Source organism: Macrotis lagotis, chromosome 1, assembly GCF_037893015.1.
Source record: "Macrotis lagotis isolate mMagLag1 chromosome 1, bilby.v1.9.chrom.fasta, whole genome shotgun sequence".
NCBI lineage: Eukaryota > Metazoa > Chordata > Mammalia > Peramelemorphia > Peramelidae > Macrotis > Macrotis lagotis.
In genome coordinates, this window is record NC_133658.1 from 366,911,517 (window position 1) to 366,939,046 (window position 27,530).

Genomic DNA, 27,530 nt, shown 5'->3' on the forward strand with positions numbered 1-27,530 from the left:
TTCTTTGCTGAAAGGTATTTCATCAGTCTTACTTTTGGTTTTCTTCAGTTATTTTTTTTTCACAGTGGGCAATGCGGAGGAGGTTTCAAGTAGTTCTGAAAACCCCAGTTTTTCTCTTCATCTCTGCCACTGAATTCTTACACAAGAAGACTGACCTCTGATCTCTCAGGGTAGCTTATTGCCTTGAAGAGCTTTTTAGTGTTTTCTCTATTACTATCCCCACCTTTTTTATGAGGACTCTGGATTTTTCTTTTTTAGATTTTTGCAAGGCAAATGGGGTTAAGTGGCTTGCCCAAGGCCACACAGCTAGTTAATTATTAAGTGTCTGAGGCCGGATTTGAACTCAGGTACTCCTGACTCCAGGGCCGGTGCTCTATTCACTGCACCACCTAGCCTCCCCAAATCTGGATATTCTTTCAGCACATATACCACTTTTCTGTTGACTTAATGCCAGAAAGCATTTGGCTTTTTTCAAGTCTGGAAATTAGTACCTATTATTATGATGGGTATTCAAAGAAAAACAAAGGTAAAAGAGGAAAAGGGTTGTAAAGTCAGGGTTACTTTCTCTTTGTAGGCTTCTGTTTTCTCATCTGAAAAATAAGAGGGTTGGAATAGAAATAATGGTCACCCTTACTTAAACATACAAGGGTATCTATAATCTCTTGGATTTTAGTAGCTCCTTCCAATGATGTAGATTTTGACCCATCCATACTTGCTAATCCTGTGTAATCCTAGTGTATTACAAATCAAGTGCCTTGATATATAATAGACACTTAAGACTTGTTGACTATGTTTGATCACAGGGAGTCTTTACAACAATTGGAACAAAAAAAGGAAATTATCATTTTATAATTCCTTCAAGTTCTAATTCTTGAACTGGATGTCTGATAGACACCTTATACTCAACATGTCCAAAACTGAACTTTTTAGTTCCCCCCAAAACCCTCCCCTTTTCTCAATTTCCCTATTACTCAGGGTACCATCTTAGTTATCTAAGCTTGTGACCCAGGTGTCATCTACTCCTCTCTTACCTCTCATATCCAATCTGTTACATAGACATATATATTTCACTTTAGTACTCTTGCATATGCCCCTTTCTTTCCTCTATTATTGCCAACACTATGGTTTAGGTCCTTATCCCCCCACTTTCAGACCATGACACAGCTTTCCTGCCACAGTCCTTTCCAGTTCTGTTCTTCACTCACTTGTCAAAGTGATCTTCCTAAAACACATGATACCTCCTTTCCACCTATTCCCATCAAGCTCTATTAACTCTCTATCACCTCCAGGATGAAATATAAAATTCTTTGTCTTTTTAAATCCTTTATAATCTGCCCTACACACAAGTCTTCTCACACCAGGAATTATCTCCCTCTCTCATCTGATACTGACCTCCTTGCTCTAATAAGACTCTCCATCTCCTGACACCTGAGCATTTTCACTGGTCATCCCCAATGCTTGATATGTCCCCCACTTTCCATCTCAGCCTTTCTGGTTTCCTTTAAAAACCAAAAATCCCTACAGAATTTACAGGAAGCCTTTCCCAATCACCCTTAATTCTAATGCTGATTATTTTCAATTTGTCCTGCCTGTAGCTTGTTTGTACAAAGTTGGTTGCCTGCCCCATTAGACTGGGAGCTTCTTGAGAGTAGGAACCTTGTTTCGCTTTACTTGGCTTTCCCCAATACTTAGTATAGTACTTGGTATATATCAATGTCTTTTTTTTTTTAGTTTTTTTTTTGCAAGGCAAACGGGGTTAAGTGGCTTGCCCAAGGCGACACAGCTAGGTAATTATTAAGTGTCTGAGACCGGATTTGAACCCAGGTACTCCTGACTCCAGGGCCGTGATTTATCTACTACGCCACCTAGCCGCCCCTATATCAATGTCTTAATAAATGTTTGATGTTTGTCTTTAACTTTAGAAGAAGGTCATGATATCAGGTATGTGATACCATGACAAGCACATGAATTGGATTTGAGTGAGGGGGTGCTGTGCTAAGGCAACAGCCTCACTTTCTCCTCCAGAGCCATCTGGGTCTAGTGCCCGGATATGGATCAGGATGACTGCAGATGGCCCTGGATGTGGGCAGTCAGGGTTAAGTGACTTGTCCAAGATCACACAGCTAGTAAAGGTCTGAGGCACAGTGAGTAAAGCACCCACCCTGAAATCAGGAGGACCTAAGTAATCAATATTATTATTATTATTATTATTATTGTTACTTTTAGGTTTTTGCAAGGCAGATGGGGTTAAATGGCTTGCCCAAGGACACACAGCTAGGTAATTATTAAGTGTCTGAGACCGGATTTGAACCCAGGTACTTATCCACTGTGCCACCTAGTCGCCCCAGTAATCAATATTATTGACTGCTTGAATTGCTAACTCCGATCATTCTACTTCTATTTATCTTGCTTCTGCCTTCTTTCCACCTCCTCCTCTTTTGCATTTTTTTAAGGCAATGGGGTTAAGTGACTTGCCCAAGGTCACATGCTAGGTAATTATTAAGTATCTGAGGTTGGATTTAAATTTAGGTACTCCTCACTCCAGGGCTAGGGCTAGTCCTCAATCCACTGCACCACCTAGCTGCCCCCTGCATTCTCTTTCTTTTGTTTTTTTAATTAAAGATTTTATTTGAGTTTTACAATCCCCCCCCATCTTACTTTCCTCCCCCCACCCCCCACGGAAAGCAATCTGTCAGTCTTTACTTTGTTTCCATGTTGTACATTGATCCAAATTGAATGTGTGCATTCTCTTTCTTAAATTTTATTTCTTTTCAATTAACAAGTATTTGTTTTCTCTCCCCATTAGAGAAGTAAAACAAAACTCTTGTAACAAATATGTATAATCCAGCAGACTAAATCTCCACATTTCAGCCTTCCACTTCTTTCCTTTTCTCCTTCTTTGCTCTTTCCTTCCCAGCCCTTTACTCATCCCCTTTGCTCGTTTCTCCCCTTTCCCTTTATCTCCCTCTCCCTTCATCCCGCCCAACTCCAGCCCTGAAGCGTCCGGAAGTGATCTCTGTCGGCCCGCCCCTTCCTGTATGCCGGGTGCCCTCACCTGTCCGAGGCGCGAGGCCCTCTGGGAATTGTAGTTCTCTCCCGGGTCTCCGGGGGCCTCTGCCGTTCTGGCTTGTTCGGCCTGGAGGGCGGCGGAACATGGCTGCGGGGCGGATCCGCGCGGCCTCCCGGACCCTGCTGCGACTGGCGGCCCCCCGCCCCCGCGGCCCGGAGAGGTAACCGCGGGGATGGGCCGCGGGGGCGGGGGGCGGAGATGGCGCCGGGTCGCCCCTCGGAGGCCCCGCAGCCGCCGTCCGTGTGTGACGCCGGAGGCATCTGAGGCCCGCGGGAGACGCCTCGCCGACGGCCCCGCGGGCAGTGAGGCGGCCGAGGCCGCAGTCGAGCCCCGGCCGGATGGCTTGGCCCTCCTGGCGCCCGCGGGGCCCGGGCAGCCGCTTCCCACGCGGGAACATCCGTGAGTGGGAGAGGACGCTCCGCCCTGGCAGGCGGGCATTGCGCATTTATTGAGCGCTTACTGTATGCCAGCAACTCTGCCGCCCGCCGGGCTCTAAGGAAAGGCAGACCGCCCCCCACTGCCCCCTCCCCATCCCGCCCCTCCCCCCGCTGCCCCCCCATCTCTGCCTTCTTGGAGGTCAGTTAAATGGGGAGAGTCGGCGTGGGGACAACTGCATACAGACGTGCCATTAGGGGACCTCGGGGATGGGGGGCAGCAGCTTCTGAGCCGCCTGCCCCATTGTGAAGCCCTTGGGCAGTGCCAAGGCCTGGGCGGCCCGCGGCTCAAGTGATGTTCCTTGGGAAATGGCCCAGGGCTGGGAGGCTTGGGGTGATTTTAAATAGAGCTCTAGGATTGTTTTCTCTTTTTCACAGTTTTATATGAAATATGTTCTGTCTTAGCAGAATGGTGCTTTGTCTTAATTAAAATGCAGGTCCGGGTACTGATGATTGATTTCCTGTTGCATTTTGGCCCGGAACATACCTTCCCAGCTTCCAACAACATTGTGCCAGTTTGTTTATATTCCACCTATCTTGATTATTCTTCGTCACTGGAAATTTTTTTTTTTTTTTTTTTTTTAGTTTTTGCAAGGCAGTGGGGTTAAGTGGCTTGCCCAAGGCCACACAGCTAGGTCATTATTAAGTGTCTGAGACCGGATTTGAACCCAGGTACTCCTGACTCCAGGGCGGGTGCTTTAGCCACTACACTACCTAGCCGCCCCATAGGTAATTATTAAGTATCTGAATCTGGATTTGAACTCAGGTCCTCCTGACTCCAGGGCCGGTGCTCTATCCACTGTGCCACCTAGCCACCCCACTGTGGAGGTTCCTTGATGGAAGTATTTCCCTTTTTCATCACTATGATAGCTGGATTTTCTTTTTTTCTTTTATTTATATTTCTTCCCAGTTACATGTTAAGCAAGTTTTATATTTCAATTTTAAAAACCTTGAGTTCTGCATTCTCTACCTTCCTCCTCCTATGCCTCCCTCAGTGAGAGGGCAAGTAATTTGCCCTCACTGTGTTGTAACCCCTTGATTTTCTTGGAAGAAATCCAAATGTGAATTCAAGAAGTGACAGGTATAACTCTTTTTTTTTTTTGCAAGGTAATGGGGTTAAGTGAATTGCCCAAGGTCACACAGCTAGGTAATTATTAAGTGCCTGAGGCTGGATTTGAACTGGGGTCCTCCTGATTCCAAGGCAGATACTCTATCCACTGCTCCACTTAGCTACCAGACAGGTATAACTTTGTAGGCTTTAAGGAAATCCTTGACTATTTTTGTGGAGACTTTATGCATTGTTTTTTCCCCCAAAATTACATTGTGATTTTTTTACAGTGATTTCAATGAATCTCCTTCAACTTCAACTCTTATTTATAAATTTTCATCCTTTGCTTTATTTGGAAATCCACAAATATCCCATCATAGATTTAGCCTTATTGATTCTTGGAAATTTTTTTTTTCAGATAAAGAAAACTGACAATGTTTTAGTACATTGCGCTGATAAAAGGTTTTATTAAGTTAAATTTCTTGTGGAACAGTGATAATAACACATTTTCTGGACTAACTAGTGTTTGGCTTATAACATTTTTCTTTTCTAGAATCTCTTCTTATGAGATCACTTTCTTCCCCCCTAACTTTGTAATTCTCTTTACCCCAAAGTGGTATCATTTAATGTGCTCCAATTGCAATCATAGTAAAAAAAAACAATCACTTTGAGTTATCTGTAGACATACTGTGAATTCTTTTTTACTCATGTTTTAAAACATGCTTCTCATGTTTTAAACATATTTTGGTACACTCTTGATACTTCACATAGTATCCAAGAACTAGCCAACCATTGGTTTCTTCTTACCTCCCCTATGAATCACAATTTGTTTCTTTGTTGCAAAATTTATATTACAACTAGAAATTCATGTGTCACTCCATAATTCTAAGTGATAGAGAAATTCCATTTTCATTTTTTTTATTTATTTTAGGCAATGGGGTTAAGTGACTTACCCAAGGTCACACAGCTAGGTAATTATTAAGTGTCTGAGGGTCAGATTTGAACTCAGGTCCTCCAGACTCCAGGGCTGGTTCTATCCACTGTGCCACCTAGTTGCCCCTCATTTTTATTTTTTAATTCATTATCAAAAAACTGTGCATGTAAAACCATAAACACCAAAATATGAGTTCAACTTTCATGTCAGCCCTGAAAGAATATGGGAAATTCTCTTGCTTGGGAATCTTTGGTCAAGTTAGAAAAATTAATCTGATAAACTTGCTGTAACCATATCCTATTAATAAGTTACCCATTTTCATTTCCAACTCAGTTACAATGTCCTGCTGACCCAAATCTGTACCATTATGAACAACTTTACTCAGCTTAGAGACAAACTTTTTTACTACACTAAGATTCTTCTGAATGTTGTTCTCCTACAGCTACTTGAATGAAAATTCCTTGTTCAGTCCAAAATGAAGTTCATTTCTCCCATAATACTTAGAAATTTCAGTGTGACAAAAGGCATGTGAAAAGTTTCATAAGGATATCCTGCCAAGAGGACTACTGAACAGAAGGCAGACCACTGAATTCTTACATCCTTGCTCCACCAAACCCTGAAGTTCACACAAGATTTAAATATGAAGAAATCAAACCCCACAACTATATAAGATTCAGCCAGAAAGAAACCTTATAGCAATAGGAAAGGATCCCTTCAACGGAGCCAGTTCAGGTGCAGGGAGCCTGGACTACCAGAGATAGGATCCATTGTAGCCTGTAAAACTCTGATCTGAAGGCAACAAAAGTGGAGAGTTCCCCAGAGAATGTCCAGGGTCAGAAAACCCCATAGTGGGGACCCAGGAAGCCCATGGGAACAGTATGTAACCAGCATGGAGGGATCTGTTGCATTTAGACAAGAATAGTGCAGGCAAGTCCAGGGCTTCTATGTCTAATATGTTCTCCTATGGTGTCAGAGAGGGCCTTGAAGATCCAGTCCTCAGAACCTAAAAGATCTTGGACTTAACCTTGGGAAGTAGAAAGTGAGCATAAGAACTCAGACCAAGCAAGGCCAGCTACTCCATCCAAAATTGCAGCAGGTGGTCAAGCTCTGATTCAGGGACTAAGAACCAACACTAGTCAATATAAAAAATTTATTGCAAATTCAAAGATTCCCTCAAAGAACAAAAGCAAAGTATTGAAAGATATAAGATCTGATATATAAAACAACTTGACAGAAAAAAGGTCAAGGTTAGATAAATTAAAGTACATAGAGCTCCCTGAAAATCACAATTAAAAAAGAGTTTAGGCATTATATTTCATAAAATCATAAAGCTACCCAGATATATTAGAACCAGAGAACATAGTAAAAATAAAAGTAATCCACTGATCTCAAATGAATTTTCGAAGGAGATGGCCCAATAATGTCAAAGGGCAGATCCGGAGTGTGTGTGCACGCACGTGCGCAAGCGCACACACACACACACACACACACACACACACACACACACACACACACGGAAATCCAGTCAGTTTCACAGCATTTGGCACTTCTACTGAAAACTAAAAATCTTGGAATAAATACAGTATTTTCAAAGACCAGTATATCAAAAGACCTGCAACTAAGAATAATTTACCTTGCAAAAATGAGTGTAATCCTACAGGGGGAAAATGATTCTTTAAAAGGAACAGAAAGCTTTTGAACATTTCTGGTGAAAAGACTAGAGTTGAGTTGGAAATTTGAAATACAAATGAAAGAGTCCAGAGAAATAGGGAAAGATAAATTTACTTGAAAAATTGGAAGGAACTATATGATGATATAGTGCTAACATTTTAATAAAGAAAGAATAAATGTGTCACTTCAGAACAAACCAGAGGTCTTATAGGATGGTTTGAAGGGGGTGAATGTTTTCAGTGTTTTAAGAGGATAAAGAGAAGGGAAGGTAAAAAGGAATACATTACTATAGATAAAAAAAAACCTTGTGGAAGTTGCTGTTATAATTGAGATGTTTGAGAAGAAAGGTGTACAATCTTAGAGAAAATATTGGGGGAAATGGTAATCACTTGTGCCTCAGATTTTAAAAAAGGGTTGAATACCAAAGGAGTTTGCTGTAGAAACATATGAAACTCAATAGAGAGTAATCAGAGATAAGTAGGAGAGTATTAAGAGGGAAGATAATACAGGGGGAGGAAATAGTCATGAGCAAAACAAATTTTCTGGTCATGAATGGGTAGTAAAGAGGGTGTAGAGGAGGAATGTGAGAAAAGACCTAAGGGGTTGCCTTTGATTTCTTTTGGGCATCTTTTTTTGGGTATATGAATATTATGGGATATTATTGCATTATAAGAAATGTTGAAAGAGACCATTTCAAAAAATCCCAGATAGTATGAATTGATATAGAGTAAGGTAAGTACTATAAGTATAATTATCCAAGTAATTATCAGTATAATTTATCCAAGGATAGCAACATTATAAAAAAAAACTTTGAAAGATTTAACTATTCAGTACAATGACTATGTCTCCAGAAGGACCTATGATGCCACATATTACCTGTCTCCTGACAGGAATAAAGGTGCAGAAAGAGACATGTTTTTTAACATGGCACTCCATGGATTTTGCTTGATTGTATTTATTTGTTATAATGTTTTTCTTTGTTTTATCAGTGGGAGAGCTAGGAGAGGAAAGAGCAGTAGTAATGCAAAAAAAAGAGGTCTGATGTAACATTAAAATATACATAAGACAGAAGGAATTTAAGAAGTAAGCACAGAGAAATAGAACACCTAAAATTTTTTTTGAAACAGAACACTTTTGAAAGTAAGAATTTATTATACTTTTAAAAAAGAAAATAGTATGAAATGGAGATTCAGTTGTATAGAGAATCTTCTTTTGTAGGGAAATGCTTTTGGGGAATTTTTAAACTCAGAAGTTTTTTTTTTCCAAAGTTTCTTTGGAGATCTTTATCAATTCTTACTCTCATCTAGTGTGTTAACTATCCCCCCCCCCCCCCCCAGCTTTCTCTTACCTGTAAATTTGATCAGCATGCCATGGTATTTATGCTTCTTTCAGTTTACTGATAAAATGTTAGGTAACACAAGGCCAAAAGTAAATCACATTTCCTGCTGTTGTGGATGGAGCTCATACCATAGTTTTATAGTATTATCCCTGTCAACTCTTAAGTTGATCCTGGGATCATAGAGTTTAATGCTGGGGCATAAAGATTATTCTCTACAAAAGCTCTATTTTTGAGCTGGGATTACCAGATCTTGGAGACTGAAGGTGACATGCCTAGGACTTGATAGCTAGAAACTTGTTGAACCAAGATTTGGATATAGGTCCTCTGAGTCTGCATCCAGGGTTTTTTCCATGAACTGTTTTACTTCAGCAGTGTGGTTGGGTAGACAGAAGCACAGATAATTATGAAGAGTCCATTAAAGAGGTACAAGATGCTGTGCGAGGTCCGAGGCAATATCCTTGGCTCACTGGAGAACTTCTTTGAGGGAGGTGACTTTTGAATTGGCATTAAAGTTTGGGTAGAAGCTTAATTGATGGGGAGGTGGGAGAGGAGAGTATTCCTTGAATATGGAACAATTTAAATTAAAGAGATAAATGCTTGAAAAGTTCAGGGCACGTTCCTGGGTTGGAGAGAGTGATCTAAATCAGCCCTAGGATATAATGGAAAGAATTTTGGAGACATGAAACCTGGTTTAAATCCCATCTGTGCTGCTTGTATGACCTTGAGAAAGACAATTTCTGGCTTCTCCGTTTCTTCATCTATTAAAATAAAGAAGTTAGACTAAATGATTTCTCATATCCTTTTTAGTCTAAAATCTTCTGGTCCTTAGATTGCATTTAGGGAAAATGAAGAATATGCCTAGCCTACCTTTCCAGGCTTTTTCCACCTTACTCTCTTCCATGGTCTCTTCTATCCAGTGACCCTGGCCTCCAAGTACAAGACAGTCCATCTCTGCCCCAGGTTTTGTCTCAGGCTGTCCTCTGATGCTGGGAATGCTCTCCCTCTTCTAGTCTGACTCCTGACTCCACCTTCTGACTCCACCTTCTACTGGAAGCCTTCCCCAACCCTTCTTAATTCAAATGTATTTTGTTAGGTGGATGGGAGTTCAAATCCAGCCCCAGACATGCTTTAGCTGTGTGACCTTGGATAAGTCACTTAACCCTGATTGCCTCATATCCAGAGCAATCTCCAGTCACCTGGATTCATCTCTGACCACTGGATTCAGATGACTGGAGGATAAAGTGAGACTGGTGACTTTACACAGCCCCTTCCTCACTCAAGTCTAATCCATGTGCTTGCCATGGCATCACCTCCCTGATGTTCTTCTCTGAGATTGAAGGACAAACAAGGGAAAAAAAAAAGATTTATCCTTTCCATAGCTTGCTTTGTATCCATTTATTTGCATGTTGTCTCTGTCTGCAGATTGTAAATTGTAAATGAGGGTAGGGACTGTCTTTTGTCTCTTTGTAGTCTCAGCACCTAGCACAGTGTTTGGCCTATAGAAGATGCTTAATACATGTTGAATGATTGATTGAGTAGGCCACTTTGAATGTATGCCTATCACACAGTATTTATTGTGAAATAAAGCATTGAAAGGCAAGCAGTGTCAGATGTGGAGGCCTTTAATGCTGGGCCAATCAGATGATAACAATAACAATGGTAGCTGGCACTAACCCTATGTAAGCACTTTACTGAACTTTTTTTTTTTTTTTTAGGTTTTTGCAAGGCAAATCGGGTTAAGTAGCTTGCCCAAGGCCACACAGTTAGGTAATTACAAAGTGTCTGAGGTTGGATTTGAACTCAGGTACTTCTGACTCCAGGGCTGGTGCTCTATCCACTGTGCCACCTAGTTGCCCTTTACTGTATTAAAAAAAATTTTTAAATTTATTTTTGAATTTTACAACTTTCCCCCAATCTTGTTTCCCTTCCTCTAACCCCCACAGAAGGCAGCTGATAGTCTTTACATTGTTTCCATGCTATACACTGATCCAAATTGAATGTGTTAAGAGAGAAATCATCCTTAAGGAAAAAAGAAAGTATAAGAGATAGCAACATTACATAATAAGATAACTTTTTTTTTTTGAATTAGAGGTAATAGTCTTTGGTCTTTGTTTAAACTCCATAGTTCTTTCTATGGATACAGATGGTATTCTCCATCACAGATACTCCCAAATTGTCCCTGATTGTTGCACTTTTGGAATGAGAAAGTCCATCAAGGTTGATCATCACCCCTATATTGCTGTTAGGATGTACAATATTCTTCTGGTTCTGCTCATCTCACTCAGCATCAGTTTCTGCAAATCCATCCAGGCTTCCCTGAATTCCTATCCCTCCTGGTTTCTAATAGAACAATAGTGTTCCATCACTTACATATATCACAATTTGTTCAGTCATTCCCCAATTGATGGACATTCTCTCAATTTCCAATTCTTTGCCACCACAAACAGAACTGTTATGAATATTTTTTTTTTTACTGAACTTTTAAGCAGGCATCTCATAAATAAGAATACTGGACCAAATTAAGTGTTTAAGAGACTTGATTAAATAGTATGACCCTGAACTTCAGGGCCTTTGATTCTCTAGCTTGTGTGCTTCCACTGCACTGAGCTTCTGCCTTTTTTATTTAGAATTTCAGAAATGAAAAGGACCTCATATCTTCCAAGCTAATGCAAGCCTGAGTAGGAAACTTAGTTGGTAGTATTCCTGGCAAGCCGTTTCTAGATCTCATGGCTGCACTTTAGCACTCTCCCACTCCTTCTCCCAGATACTGTCTCTGAGATGCTGGACTCTGCTAGACCTCCATTCACTTGCTGGCCAAAGCTTTCTGCCCCAAGCATGCATCATCCCCACCTCAGTTTCCCCCAGTTCTCCTTTATGTGTTGTTCCTTCAGTGGGATGTAAGCTCCTTGAGGACAAGGACTGATTTGTAATACTTGTATCTCCATTGCTTAGTTCTGTATCTGGCATAAGATTTTTTTTTTTTTTTTGCAAGGCAATGGGGTTAAAGTGGCTTTGCCCAAGGCCACACAGCTAGCTAATTATTACCTGTCTGAGATCAGATTTGAACTCAGGTACTCCTGACTTCAGGGCCGGTGCTCTATACACTATGCCATCTAGCTGCCCCTGGCATAAGATTTTTAACAAATTTAGCAAATGCTTTAGCCTTCATTTGTTCATTTGTTTAGTCTCTGTTTAAAAGATTTCTTTAGAAAATAGCACATTCCACTGTAGAATAGCTCCAGTTGTTAGGAAATTTTGTTTGTGTTTAACTTGAGACAGAGTCTACCTCTGTACCATCAGCTTATCTCAGTTCTGGCCTCTGGGGCCAAGCAAAACTATGCCACCTTTCCCTTGATTTCCTCACTTCCTAGTCACTTTTTGATATCTTACAATCTGGCTTCTGATCCCACTTTTCTATTAAAACTGCTCCCTCCAAGGTTATCAATGATCTCTTAAGTGCTTAATTCAGTGACCTTTTCTCAGCAGTTGCTTGAGCTTTTGATGATTTTAACCATTGCTTTCTCCTGGATAAACTTCTCTCCTTTGACTTCTTTGACACTGTTCTTTTCTAGTTCTCCTTGTTTGATTATTCTTCCTTATTCCCCTTCACAGAATTCTTTCCCTAAGGATTTATCTTGGGCTATTTTCTTTCTTGCTGATATCATCAGCTCTCATGTTTTCAGTCATCATTTATTCATGGATAACCTTTCCTGATCTCCAATCCTTGGACATTTTCCCTTAGATATATATTTTTTCATTTAAAATTTTTTCCCTTAGATATCTTAAAGATATCTTAAACTCAGCATGTCTAAAATAATTCATTTCCCTCAAAATTCATCTATTTTAAAAAGCTTCTCATCTCTGTTGAGGACACCACCAATCTTTCAAATACCAAAATTCAAAATCTTGGAATAATTCTTGACTCTTCCCACTCCCTCCCTCAGCCCCCTTATCCATTTAGTTGTCAAATTTTCCCAGTTCCACCTCTATCACAACTGTAGCACTCTCTACTCACATGGTCCCATCTTCTCAGCACTATTGTAGCGACCTTTTTTTCCCCTTTTTAAAAAAAATATAAATATTTTATTTGTTTTTTCCAATTATATACATTAGTAGTTTCTACAATCATTTTTTGCAAGGTTTGAATTTTATAATTCCCTCCCTTCCAACAGAAGGCAGTCTGATACTATTTACATTTATTTCCATGATATGTATATATCAAAATTGAATGTGTTGAGAGAAAAAAACATGTCCTTAAAGAAGAGAGAAAAAAATTAGAGACAGCAAAATAATGTAATACATAAGAGAACTTTTTTTTTAGAATTGAAGATAATAATCTTTGGTCTTCATTTAAACTCCACAGTTCTTTCTCTGGATACAGATGATATTCTACAACTCAGATCCCCTAAAATTGTTCCTGATTATTGCACTGATGGGGAGAGCAACTCCAATAAGGATGATCATCACCCCATGTTGATAGTGTGTATATTGTTCTTCTAGTTCTCACAGTAGCCTTTTAACTGGACTCCCTAACTCCAGGCTCCCCCCCTTCAAATTGCCCATAATATAACTCTTTTGTTTGGCATTTAAAGTATTTTACAATATTTACTTAACCTAACTTTCCAACTTTATTATACATCATTCCCCCTCATTTTCTGTTTCACTCAAACTGGTCTGCTAGCTGTTAGACTGTATAGGTGTCTATCTTTGCACATGTCATCTGTCATGTGTGAAACATCCTCTTTACTTACCTGTCCCATATAGATCCCCTAGCTTCCTTCACAGCAAAGATAACAGCAAAGTACTATCTTCTACTTTATGCCTTTCTTGATTCTTTGACTTGTTGATAATTTTTCCTTCTCTAAATTACTTTGCATGTATTTATGTATATTCTGTATCTCCTTGGGAGAATGTAAATTAGAAAGCTGTGACTTTCATTTTTGTCTTTCTGGACCTAGCACAATACTTTGCACATAATAGGTGTTTAGTAAATGGTTGTATGTGAATCAAAATTCAGATGGTTTAAATATGGTTAAGGAGTATAACTGTGCATTATAGGATTGCATTAATATATGGTGATAGCATACTGCAAAAGAGAGAAAGGCTAATCTGTGAACTAGGGAACCGAGGTTGTCTCTGGACTAAGAAGGTATAGGAGACATATGCCATAAAATGAAATTAAGCAATTTTAGTAATGAAGGAAAAATTTCTGGTGCAAAGGCATGAGTCTCTTCAACCAGTTTCAAAAATACCCAAAACAACTAGGAGGGAAGCAAAAGTTCATCAAGTATTTAAGCCCAGGGCTGGGTCTTTCCTACCCATCTCATCTTGTCTGTTCCTTTTCTGTGTTTTTATTTCAGAAGTTGGACACTGGCCTTCAGCACAGCTGCCCAGAGCAGTGCTGGAGAAGACTGTGGTTCTACTGACCCTCCTACTGAGCCAGGCTCCTTCTTGGCGGAAGAAGAAGCTCTGGAACTCAAAGCCCTTCGACTGCAGAAGGAAGTCCGGGATTTAACTGTGAGTCTTAAATTAAATTCTGCTGTTATCCATTGAGAGCTGACTGAAGGTTTACTGCCTTTCTCATTTTGATTTTGAGGCTTAATCTCTGAGCTAATTAGCCGCTCCACACTTCCCATATCTTAATCTTGACTTTCCCATATATGTAAGATGAGGACAAGTTTTGCCCTATTTATCTTACAGAGCTGTTATGAGGATCTCATGAGATATGTAGGTAAGGTTCTTTATGAGCATAAAATATTATGGAATCATAGGAATCAAACTAAAAAGGGCCTTGGAGATCAAGTACAGCCACTTCACCTTATGGATTTGAAAAGCAAGCCTCGTAGAGAGAGGTAACTTGGCTAAGTTTAGACTAGACATCTAATTACATAATTAGGATTTGAATACAACTCTTCTGAATCCAAACCCATGACTGATGTAACTTCTACTATTAGACCAGTTGATTCCCATGGTCATCTTCCTGGAGGCCACCAGAGTATCTCATATAACTGAAGTCTTCAGCACAAAGAAGTTTAAAAAAACTAGATCTTATTCTTTAAGTTTATCTGTATTATAAAAACTTTTCCATATGAATGGGGAAGGGAGGAAGGGGACTGGAGGTTGGGGTTTAAGAGAGAAAAGAATTTAGTAGAAGTACAATCTTGTTTAGAGAAATACTATTCCATTTATCCATAATGACCATAGGGTAATGGGAATGAACTGAGGTTATCTGAATAGAAGTACTGCTATTAAGGACTATATTCCAGTCACCTGCTTCTTCCCACTATTTTACATAATCAACTTTAACTTCTCAATTGGGTAAATTTTTGTTGTGAATCACTTTTCATTTCTCATGGACTTCGAAAGCTGATTACTTATTTGAAGTCTGGTGAGTGAGAGGAGGAAGATTTTTTTAAAATTATAGGTTTATTCTATGTGATCAAGTGTGCTGGTCTTGGAGTTAGGAACCAAGTTCTAGGTCATTTACTTATTAAGTTTGCATAAATTCTGGTTCATGTATATACTAACTTTGTGACTATGGTCAGGCAATTCAGCTAACCTCTTAACATCATCGTCATCCTCATCTGTAAAATGGGGATATTATTTATAATGACCATCTTATAAGACTATTGGGAGAATTGAGATATGATGTATGTGAAATGCTTGGGAACCTAAAGGACTATATTAATTTACAATATGATCATTTTTTACTTCTACAAAAATTCAGTTTTATTGTGAGAAATATACTTTATACATCTTCAATACCATAGAGATGTCACAGAAAAACTTATCACTGCAATCAGAAGACATACTAACATTGCAATTTTTTCCAGATTATAGGACTAGAGCTAGAATAGGATTTTAGAGTTCAGATGAATATTTTCATTTTCTAGAGGAAGAAACTGATATCTAAAAAGTTTAAATATCTTACTTATGATCGTTTGGGTATCAAGAAGACAGTATGGCAGAATGAGAAGAGAGATGGTCTGGGAGTCAGGAGAAGTGGACCTGAAGGATAACATTCATTAATAATTGTATGTAGCATTTCTGGGTTTGTAAAATGCTTCAGTTTGATTTCAGTTTTCATTTTTTGGGAATAGCAATTATGTACATTATCTTTGCAATTTTAAAGATGAGAAAATTGAAGAGAGGGAAGAATGGGAGAGAGGAAGGAAGGAAGGAAGGAAGGAAGGAAGGAAGGAAGGAAGGAAGGAAGGAAGGAAGGAAGGAAGGAAGGAGCGAACTGCACTTGTCTTATCTGTAAATGGCCAATTGGGTCCCCAGTGGGGCAACTTCTACTATGATGTCATGATTTGCTAGTGAATTGGATTTAAATGAAGGGGTACTGTGCAAAGTCACCAGCCTTGCTCTTTCCTCCAGTCATCTGAGTCCAGTAGCAATATAATGATCAGGATGACTGAAGATGGCCCTCCTCCACACTATGATGAACCATACATATCAAGAGAGGTTACTTGTGCAGGAGTCCCAAGAGTACAATGATATATTTAGGATATATCTCAATGAGGAAATTCATGCATTTGCCATTCAAAGCCTGGAAGAAATGACAACCTACTGTTTATAGCAGTAATGATTGTACATGAGCAAAAATAGGAGATAAGTCTGCTAAAGAGAAGCAAAACCCTTTCTCAGTGAAAATGAGTATTTTCTGTAAAATGAGTCATTATCAGTTATCAGTCTTTTTTTTCCTACAACTTGAAAACTTCACTTCTCTCACACCCACTCTTGATTATTTGAACTCACCTAATTTGGGTCTCACTTAATAGATATAGTTTTTTCCTTGTGTGAAGCCATAATCCATGATAGAGTTGTTCCAAAAGTAAATGAAAAAAGAAGATCTGTAATTACTTATGCTGGCAAAGTCTCTCTTTGTCAAGATAATATTCTGACTTCATGCACAATACCAAAGATGGTATGGATGAGTTTTAGGCTGTATTGGGAGAGAAAGTTGATTATGGCTAATTATGGCCACTGATTATGGCTCTTTATAGCAAGAAATATACTTTGAATCTAGGTCAAGCTTCTCATGTTATGATTGGAGAATCCATTTTCAAAGACTTTGGTGGTTGGGTCAGTTGGTTTTATCTCTCTCTCTCTCTCTCTCTCTCTCTCTCTCTTTAGGTTTTTGCAAGGCAATGGGGTTAAATGGCTTGCCCAATGCCACACAGCTAGGTAATTATTAAGTGTTTGAGGCCAGATTTGAACTCAGGTACTCCTGACTCTAGGGCCGGTGCTCTATCCACTGCACCACTTAGCTGCCCTGGTTTTGTCTCTTTTTTGAAGTTCCAATAATAAGAGGTAACTGAAATTGAAAGGGCTCAACAAGTGGGGAGTAGGCTAGGGCCATGATTCCTGGTGAACTTCTAATCTGTCCTTAAAAGCCTGAGTGGATTATTTTGAATTTACTGGATAGACCAATGTTGCCACCACGTTAATCCTCTGACTTTGGGAGGCCACAAGTATTGTAGCCATCACTTGTGGAGGAGACAGGGTTGGATGGAAGGTTTGCCATGGGCAAATCATTCATTCTGGAAAGCAGTACATTTTGGGCAATGACTAATGACAAAAGGGGACAAAATAGGGTCAATAGGAAAGGTCAAGTCCAGTGAAAGCATTCTGTACATTCTTTGGTAGGGGAAAGTAGAGTAGGTGATTAGATGCAATAGGAAGGGAGTAAACGTTTTGCTTATTTGTCGTGTATTGATTTTGATACCAAACAAGGACTGAATCTGGGTTCTGCTACTGATTATTTTGGGAAAGTCACTTGATTTCTTTCAGTTTCAGTTTTTGCTTTTTGAAAGTTAAGGTAATTGTACTTTGATAGCTCTAACATTATATGTTCTAAGGTCCCTCCCTTCTCCCTAACAATTCACATTCTAAGGTTCCTCCAGCCAGAGCTGGAGTCACATTCTATGACTCTGGTCATTTTTCAGTATCTTCTGGAAACAAAAGCAAGTATTTTATTTTATTGATTTTCAGTAGATTGAAATTCCTTGCCTTTTAACTATCTTTGTTTTCCACTGACAACTTTAGCTCTTGGATGTCCCTTAGCTTACTGCTATATTTAAAATCATGTACTCCTTGTTTCCTTCTGTTATTATTGTTCCCTCTCTCTTCCAAATTGTGGTATATTGAAGGGTTCCTGTGGCTCCCTGAACTTGTCTTTTTGAGTTACCAATTCCCAAGGGAAAAGAATGTTCCTTTTGCCATCTTCTTCATGATTTCTCCTCTCCTTTGAGAGGGAATTAATCCTTTCTCACCCTACTGCTCTTTTCCTCCTGTCACACCATTCCTGTTTAGAAGGGGATTGCTGTCTCTCCTCCCATCTTTGCTGAACTCTCATAAATATGCAAGCTTCTATTGTCTAGGGTTCCACATGCAATTTCATATCTCTTAAAATTAACCCAGTTTTTCCACATATGTTTTATGAAGCCATGATTTCCTGTTGACAGGCATTATCAAATGTCTTCCTCTAACCTATTTTCCTACTAGTCCTATTTCAATATGTACAGTCAGATTCTAATCTACTACAATTATTTCCATATCAAACAAGACCATGTGTATAGGATAAAGTATCTTATCTTAGTGGGTATTTAATGTTTAAGGGAGAAAGACTTAGCTAATGCTCAGAAAAGTCACCTAATTATATTTTATCGATATTAACACAAAAGATGCAGCAAAAAATATGTACTTTCTGTTAAATAGGCCTCCTAAGCTCTAGTCTTTTTGTCCTAATTTTGGAATATGCCATGGCATTAATGAGGTAAAATCAAAAAATTCATTCAAGAGCTACAGATTGGCCTTGAGAGATCCATTTCTTTATCTTCTCTCTCCCACTTTCCTTGGAGTTACCTTATACTGGACACTAAAGAAATTAATTGAACACTTGTAAAGTATGCCAATTATAAGGAAGCAAGATAAGAATGTACTTCTAGGCTGGTATAATTATATTCTATTGTTCCACCAGTTATTTTTACTTGGCCTTTTCTAATGATCCTCTCCCTCTGACTCAAGTTACTAAATCTCATCAACCCAAAACAGGCTGACTAATTAGGTGATTTGAACTAAGTTCCTTCATTAATACAAGATTAAAAAGCAAACATGCATTTGACAAGGGCATACCATATAGAGCAAAGAAAGTGCATTTTTTTTACTTATGAACACCTGTCTTTTGATCATTTTGATGTTCTTCTTGGTGTATAGGAAAGATACCAGAAAGCTCTAGCTGATTCTGAACATGTACGAAGGCGCACACAGAAATTTGTGGAAGATGCCAAGATATTTGGTAAGTGGAAACATTGTGCGTAATCATATACCTTTCTGTTTAGAGAGCTCATTAGTGGTTTTGCAGTTCATGCAGAATAAAATCACTGAGGTTTTTCTAGCAGACTATATTGATCCATAATCTCTTTCCCTTCTACTATTTATACTTTTTGTAATATTTGCTTTGAAAAGAATTCTGGGCATCCTTAACTATAATATCCCTGGATTTCATTTCTTAAAATCATATGGTTTTATTTGAGGTCCATGATATCATCTATTCTTCAAACAGTACTGATGACTAATTGCCATCCACTCTTTGAACAGCATCCATGAATAGTCATTCCTATTATGATTAATCATGCTTTCTCTTTATACATTCAATGCACATTAGCCCACACATATCCCTCTAGCATCTTGTTTTGCATGCTACCATGAATCACTGTGTTATAGTGAAAATGGTACTAAATATGTAATAGAAACATCTGGCTTCTTTTTCTACCTCTGCCAAATTGCTTGCTATGGTAACTTAGGGAAAATCATTTAGAACTTTAGAGCTAAAAGTTGTGTCAAGTTATCTATCTATTCTGACTGTTCCTGAATTATTATTCGCCCACAACTGAGACAGATACATCTCCCATTCCAACTGGGACTCTGAGAACAGTAATTAATTGAATATCACTAGTTTTGGAAAGGGTATGTCAGATATTTTATCCAGTAGTTCAGGCATGGTTTCTTTTGATTTCTTTTTTATTTGTTTTATTTTTGTAAGGCAATAGGGTTAAGTGATCTACCCAAGGTCACACAGCTAGAAAATTATTAAGTATCTGGGATTGAATTTGAACTCAGGTTCTCCTGACTCCAGACTGGTACTCTATCCACTGGCTACCCAGTTGCACCCCTTTTGATAAAGTATTCTCCTCTGACCACTGACACCACTGACATCATGCTTGTTATCTTCCCTATCAGAATATAAGCTCCTGAGGGGGCAGGCAGAGACTACCTCATTTACTTGTAGTTTTATCTCTAGTGCTTAACACAATGTTGGGACACAGTAAGTGTTTAATAAATATTTTTTCATTCCTAGAGCATTCTACAAGTGATAATTTAGCTTCTACTTTAACTATCTAGTAACATCAACTTACTACTAAATAGCCTACTCCATTTTTGGATAATTCTTATTTGAAAAATTTTCTTTAAATTGAACTGAAATCAGCCTTTCTATAATTGTTGTTCATTAGTCATAGTTCTGACCTCTGGTACCATGCAAAGCAAATTTGTTTTTTTCCCCCCTAAGAACATCCTTTAAGTATATATTCCTGTAAGTCTTTTCCTTTCCAGGCTAAGCCTCCCTGTCTTCATCTGGGCCTTAATTGGTGTGGTTTATGGTTTGGATTCCAGTAGTAATCCATAGTAACTTGATGAAAATAGGAAGCTTCAGTACCCTACTATCAGAATACAATAAATAAAAATTATAACAAAGATCATTATAGAATTGAATGGTGACAAGATGAACTTAATAGTTAATATGTGTTGAAAACTTAATGAAATAAACTTAAACATTGCTTTCTTTCATATGGAGTATTTATAACAGTTGATCAGTTTCATAATCATAGTTGTTTGAGATTGATTTAGGGCAAAGCATTTTCACATACCTCATGTATAGATGATAGCTAAATTGACAATTAGAACAGAATTAAAATTAAAAATCAATATGATAAAAATACAAATTTATACAAATATTTAATTAATATCTAATTGTATCTGATGATAACTGATGAAATTCCAGGAAGAAAAGAATATATAAATATTAAATCAAAATTTATGTGAAATAGCTACTAGAACTGTCGGCATTTAAGGAAACTAGAAAAGGATTAAAATACTGAAGCAAAGAAAAATGAAGATTATTAAGATCAGGGAAGAAATGAATGAGATGGGAAACAAAGGAACAGTTGAAAATACTATAAATTTCCTCAGTTGTAAAATGGGAATTATGTCCATAATACTAACTTCACTGAGTTGTTGTGAGGACCAGAAGAGATGATTTATATATATATTATATAAAGAAAAAAGGGGGAAAGTATTTTGTATATTAAGTGGCTACCATGTGCCAGCTGTTGATCAAAGTATTTTAAAAATATTTTCTCAGTTGATCCTTACAACAATCTCAGGAGATGGATACTATTATTGTCCCCATTTTACAACTGAGGAAACTGAGACAGAGGTTAAATGACTTGTCCAGTATCACACAGCTAGTTAATTGTGTGGAGACAGATATGAACCCACGTCTTCCTGACCCCAGCTCAGTGCTCTATACTACTGTGCTATCTACCAACCAGCTATTATTAATAAAATTATTAGGCAACAAGAGAGCTATTTCCAAAACCAATTACCTTTGAGTTCAGGTCCCATCTTTGTCATATATTGGTTCTGTGATCCTGCATAAGTCACTTAGCTTCTCAGCGCCCCCAGGTACTCTCTTAGATTATAAATTGTAGGGAAGGTGCTCATCTGCATTGGTAGAGGGAGTTTTCCATCAAGAATTTTCTACATCAATGAAATCCCAATTCTACTTTAAAAAGTAACTAAAAAGTATTGAGATAGTGAAGTTGTGAACTCATCCAACCCTTCTGGAGAGCTATTTGGAACTGTGCCCAAAGGGCAACAAAAATGTGCATACCCTTTGACCCAGCAATACTACTACTGGGTCTATACCCTGAAGAGATGATGAAAAAGGGTAAAAACATTACTTGTACAAAAATATTTATAGCAGCCCTGTTTGTGGTGGCAAAGAATTGGAAATCAAGTAAATGTCCTTCAGTTGGGGAATAGCTTAGCAAATTGTGGTATATGTATGTCATGGAACACTATTGTTCTATTAGAAACCAGGAGGGATGAGATTTCAGGGAAACCTGGAGGGATTTGCATGAACTGATGCTGAGCAAGATGAGCAGAACCAGAAAAACACTGTACACCCTAACAGCAACATGGCAGTGATGTTCATCCTTGAAGGACTTGCTCATTCCATCAGTGCAACAATCAGGAACAATTTTGGGCTGTCTGCAAAGGAGAGTGCCATCTGTATCCAGATAAGGAGCTGTGAAGTTTGAACAAAGTGCAAGGACTGTTCCCTTTAATTTAGAAAAAAACAGCTATCTTATTGTCTGATCTTGTTACCTCTTAGACTTCTCTTCTTTAAGGATATGATTTCTCTCTATCACACCCAATTTGGATCAAGGTACAACATGGAAACAAAGTAAAGACTGATAGAGTGCTTTCTGTGGTGGTGGGGGTAAGCGAGATAGGGGGGAAAATTGTGAAACTCAAATAATATCTTTAATAAAAATAAATTTTAAAAAAAGTATTGAGATAGAGTTAGTAAAGCACTGGATTTGAAGACCAGTCTGGTTTCTGGGTTCTATGACTTATCCCTTGGCTTTGGTTTGTATTTCTTAGACTCTTTGGAATTAGTCCCTTCTGTTCTCTTATGATAGAAATTGCTATGAATTTAGTATCAGAGGACTTGGGTCAAAATGTATTTATACTACTTACTACCTTGGGTAAGTCACTTAACCTCTTTTCCTTTAGTCTTTAGGATTTGTTGGCCTCTCATATTTCTTTAAACTCTAAACAGATTGTATTCCATGAGTGTGTAGCTTTTAAGATAATCTAGTAAATCTGGACATTTATACTGTTTGTTTGATTGTTCCCCAGGGATCCAGAGTTTCTGCAAAGATTTGGTAGAGATTGCAGATATCTTGGAGAAGGCCACCAAGCATAGCTCTGGGGAAGCAGAGCCAGGGGACCAAAGGCCAACCCTCAAGAAGGTCTTTGAAGGACTCTCCCTCCTCCAGGCTAAGCTGCAGAGTGTGTTTGCTAAGCATGGCCTACAGAAAATGACCCCCATTGGGGACAAGTATGATCCATATGACCATGAGATTGTTTGTCACATACCAGCTGATGGAGTGCAGCCAGGCACAGTAACACTTGTTACCCAAGATGGCTACAAACTTCATGGTCGAACCATCAGACCTGCCCAGGTGGGCGTGGCAGTTGAAACAGGATTGATGGGGTCTGGGACCAGAGTAAATTAACATTCTTCCTTCTTGTACAGAACATAACCCCTTGGTTTCCTTTATTTATTACACAGATTTGTTTTATAATTGGGATATTTTGCTTGATTTATTTGGAGTTTAATCTTTATGGTGGAAAAAACATATTCATGATTTGGATTGAGAAAAGACTTGCATTTTCATTTCAATTCTGACATATGTGAGTCATTACTTCTGATATATAAAATGAGGGGTTTGCACTAAACAAGGTACCTTGCAGCTTTAATTTTATGATCATATTAATATAATAAGTTCAGTATAATGAAATTTAGTTGCTTTATTGTAATCTTTCCTTTGACTTCATCAGAAACCCTATCATTGGCTTTCTTTAAAATGTAAGTTGGAGAAAGTTATTTATTGATAACGGTACGTTGGTATCTTTCAGGTGGAAAGAGAGAACAAAGTGTAATATGGTATATGTTTGAAATGGAATTTGATTCTGTGATATATCCCTACTCTACCCTTTCCCACTGCCCTATGTTCCTTAATAGCAATTCAAAATGACATTAGTCAAAAGTATACTGGGCCAGGAGGAATATGTAGATATATATATTTGTTATATATTCTGCCTCTGTTAAGTGACCTTGAAAAAGTCTCCTTTTCTCTGAGCCTCATCTGTAAAATTACAGGAGTTAGACCAGATTGTTAATATCTTTTTTTTTAATTCTGATAGGGTATATTCTAACTTATAGATCAGTTGATTAATTTTTTTCCTCATAATTAATTTGATCTGGTTTTTCAAAACCTTTTTAGTTCCGATAGTCTGTTCTAGAATTCCTACCAGTGCTAATATTACCATGATCATATGAAAACATGTGGAGTTTAATAAGGAAAACCAATTCCATTTTATATTATCTAGATATATCTAAGTGAATTTTACTTGAAATGCAAAAAAAAATCATCCTTTTCATTTTTTCAGGATTTGTTTTTAATAATTCAGTAGATCTGTGATTTCATAGAGGTGAATATTGTCTCCATTAGAACATATTCCAACCCATGTCTTTCTTTTTTTAGTCTTGAGACAATTAACATTTTTCCTAGTTTTTTTGTTTTTAATTGATCTTTTTTTTTTTTTTTGGCAAGGCAAATGGGGTTAAGTGGCTTGCCCAAGGCCACACAGCTAGGTAATTATTAAGTGTCTGAGGCCATATTTGAACTCAGGTACTCCTGACTCCAGGGCCAGTGCTCTGTCCACTGCGCCACCTAGCTGCCCAGTCTGATGTTTTTTTACACCATTATAATTTTCCCCAGTATTCCTTTCCCTTATGAACTAGGAAAAAGGAAACAAGGGGGAAAAAAGTAGTACAACTGATCTATCTATATATTGAAAAAGTTTTAAAATGTGCAATGTATATTATCTGTGGACCTCCTATCCCTATGGAGGGGTGAGTTGGAGATATCTTCATATCATTTCATTCAGGTCACAATTGAGTTATAATTTTGTTACATTCACTTTTGATTTTTTTGCAAATGGTTGTTTTAGTAATTTACATTGTTGTAGTTATTGTGTATATTTTTCTTGACTCTACTTAATTCACCCTGTATTAGTTACACAGATCTTTTTATGATTCTATATTCATCAGAGATATCATTCCTTACAGCACAATAATATTCTATTGCATTCATGTACCATATTTTGTTCATCCATTCCTCATTTGATGGACATCTACTTTTTTCTCAATTCTTTGCTATCACAAAAAGTGCTACTATAAATTTGTTGGTGTATATGAAGACTTTTCTAAATTATTTTCCAAAATGAAAAGTTTCCATTAGGAAGGTATTATTGTGCCTATTTTCTCACCACTCCTTCCAACACTGACTATTACCATTTTTTATCATTATTGTCAGTTTGCAGAATATAAGATGAAACCTCAGTCAAACCCATGTCTTTTAGAAGTTAATAATCATAGCTATCTTGAAAAAGGTTGCAAATGTTTTTCATTTCACTGGATGTATTAAGATGAAGAAGGAAAACTTTATGTAAGTTAACAGTTACCTTAGTCCACAACATTACCAAAGCAAATGTGAATTTAATCCCTGAAAATGTTTCTGCTATGCTAAAAATCTGTTAGCATGGTTGAGAATTGGGAATCCAAAAGTTGGAAGGGACTTTAGAGGTCAATTATTCCAACTTCTACTTGAAGTATGAATCACCTCTGCAGTATCCATAGCAAAGTGGTCATCCAGTCTCTATTGAATACCTCTATTTATTTGGGACTCATCTCCTTATCAAAAATGTTCTAAAACTGAGTAGACTACCTCAGAGTAATAATTCAGGCAAAAGCTAGATGGCCATGGAGTTTTTCAGATGGAACTTGTACAAACACTATTGGAAATACTGTATGTGAGTTGAGAGTTGGGCTAAATGGCCTTTGAGGCTTCTCCTACTTTTAAGATTCTAAGTTCTTTTTTTGGAAATAAAGTTCCTACTTGAACTTCTCTTACTATAGGTGTTTCATGACCCTGTCTTGTTTCTGATCATTACTCTTGTGACACTAAAGAACAGAATTAGATAATCATCACAAAGCCTCTAGGTGAGGCCAGGTCATATAAGCCTGCATAAACCCCATGGAAAACATTGTGTGAGCCTATTTGTAGGGTTACAGGCTTCATTTCTTCAACTTAGAATCAATGACCTGACTAAACTGGTCTTATATCCTACAAAGTTAGCCTGCTTTTGGCTAAAAATAATTTGTTGCAAAGTTGTGTCACAGATCACCTTCCCCCCCCCCTTTTATGTAGTTTATTCTTCCTTAAGGAGATTAGATTAGAAATACTAGTAATTCAGATTCAAGAGTTTTGACCCCAAACTTTTAAATCTATTCTTATAGCCAATCGCAGTTAACCCTGCTTATTTTTCCTTTCCCTGAATTTCTGAGCATGTGACTCTTTGCCAATTAGCCCTTCATTATTGGATGGGTCATTTGCAAAACCTACTTAAAGAATCATGAACATTTCAGATCTAAAAAGTGAAGTGACTTGCTTGAGGTTAAAAAGCTACTAAGTAGTGAAACCAGGACCAAGACATAGGTTTTCTAACTTTTTCATGGTACCATCAGTGCCTTTGTTACAGGTTTCAGCATCTTTTGGGGCATGAAAACCTAAGTTTTAAGAATTATATTGAAAAGTAGAGAAGGTTTAGTAGCTAAAAACAAATAGCAGTTTTGAGAGTTCATAGATTTGAGTTCCAGTCTGGCTTTACCATTAATTTTCTGTATAACTTTTTTTTATAGTTTTTTTTTTTTTTTGCCAAGGCAAATGGGATTAAGTGGCTTGCCCAAGGCCACACAGCTAGGTAGTTATTAAGTGTCTGAGCCCAGATTTGAACCCAGGTACTCCTGATTCCAGGGCCGGTGCTTTATCCACTGTGCCACCTAACCGCCCCCTTTTTTCTGTATAACTATTGGTGAGACACTCCTAATTTTGACCATAGCCTTCTCATTTGTGATATGAAGTTGAACCAATTATTATGTACCCTTCTAGTTGAAAATGACTTTGATTTTAGATTTCCCCTTCCTAAATGAATTTAGAATCATAAATCAGATTGCAGTATTCTTTCTCCTGTACCATGTAACAATCTTTTCTCTTTAGGATTAACAACTCTCAGTGAATGCTCCTTTGAGAACTAGTGGAAGTGCAGATGTAGTTGAACTGTATAATTTCCACTTAGACCTAAGGATTTGTTTTGTAAAATGAAATTTTCTTTTTTGTTTATGTTTTTGTATTGCAATTGTTTGACTTTTTCTTCCCTTTATTTTAATTCTTTGTGTGTGTTTGTTTCAAATATGTTTCTTGTAAACAACATATTGTTGGATTCTGGTTTTTTAATCCTGATTGATTTGTGTGTTTGTGTTTCTCTAAAGCTGGAGGCAGGGGTAAGATAATGGAGTTCTGGGTTCAGTTTTATATCAGTGAAATCGACCTGGTTCCTTCCTAGATTTATGAACCTTCTAATCTCCCTGGGTGAACTTGAAGTTCCTCACTTTAATCCTTCAGAGACAAAAGTATTTTATAAGTGTTCTAATGAATTATTTTCACAGCATTGATAAGCTTTTCGGCCTTGGTATGAAAATTGCTATAAGAAAATAGCAAACTCTTAGAGGCTGAGGAAAGGATACTAAGGGATTGAGCAGTTGGATTCTTAAGACCTTTCTTTATGATAACACTGTCCTTATCTAGTGACCTGAGCATGCCACATAATTGGGTACATTTAAAATAATTTCTGTAGCCAACATTAGATTTCATGCTAAAGAATTTTCTTCCCTAATGATATAGATGATTATTATCATGAGATAGCTATGGTAGAATCAAACAGTGAAAATCAAGGCATTAAATGTGCTCAGAATATCCTGAATAAAATCTGCCTTTAAATAATTTTAGTGTTGATTCAATACCTGGGGCTTCTTTGATTTCTAAAAAATGTCTTAAATAAATTTTATTTTTTGTTGATTTTGTTTTTATATTATTTTCATTTCCCATTCCTCTATCCAGACATCTATTGTAGTAAAGATTTTAAAAGAGAGGGGAAAGTCAATTCAGTGAAACTAATTAAAACATTGGTTGTGTCTGACAGTATCTGCACTATTACCCACCTGTGATCCCTCCCCTCAGTCAAAGAGGAAAGGGAAGGACATTTTCTAAAAG

General features: G+C 37.8%; 1 protein-coding gene across 1 annotated transcript; it reads left to right on the forward strand.

Moving 5' to 3' along the window:
* The first annotated feature begins 1,931 nt into the window (after nucleotides 1–1,931).
* On the forward strand, nucleotides 1,932–27,260 carry GRPEL2 (GrpE like 2, mitochondrial). Its single transcript, XM_074204079.1, has 5 exons — nucleotides 1,932–1,941; nucleotides 2,918–3,230; nucleotides 13,857–14,013; nucleotides 18,718–18,799; nucleotides 22,489–27,260. The coding sequence occupies exons 1-5, from the start codon at nucleotides 1,932–1,934 to the stop codon at nucleotides 22,866–22,868; spliced, it is 942 nt and encodes a 313-aa protein (XP_074060180.1). The 3' UTR covers nucleotides 22,869–27,260.
* The last annotated feature ends 270 nt before the right edge of the window (nucleotides 27,261–27,530 follow it).

Excerpts from the sequence above, each read along its gene's own strand:
- GRPEL2 (XM_074204079.1), top strand. Across the intron at positions 3,231-13,856 it reads CGCCCCCGCGGCCCGGAGAG|AAGTTGGACACTGGCCTTCA; the intron begins GTAACCGCGGGG and ends TTTTTATTTCAG. Across the intron at positions 14,014-18,717 it reads AGGAAGTCCGGGATTTAACT|GAAAGATACCAGAAAGCTCT; the intron begins GTGAGTCTTAAA and ends CTTGGTGTATAG.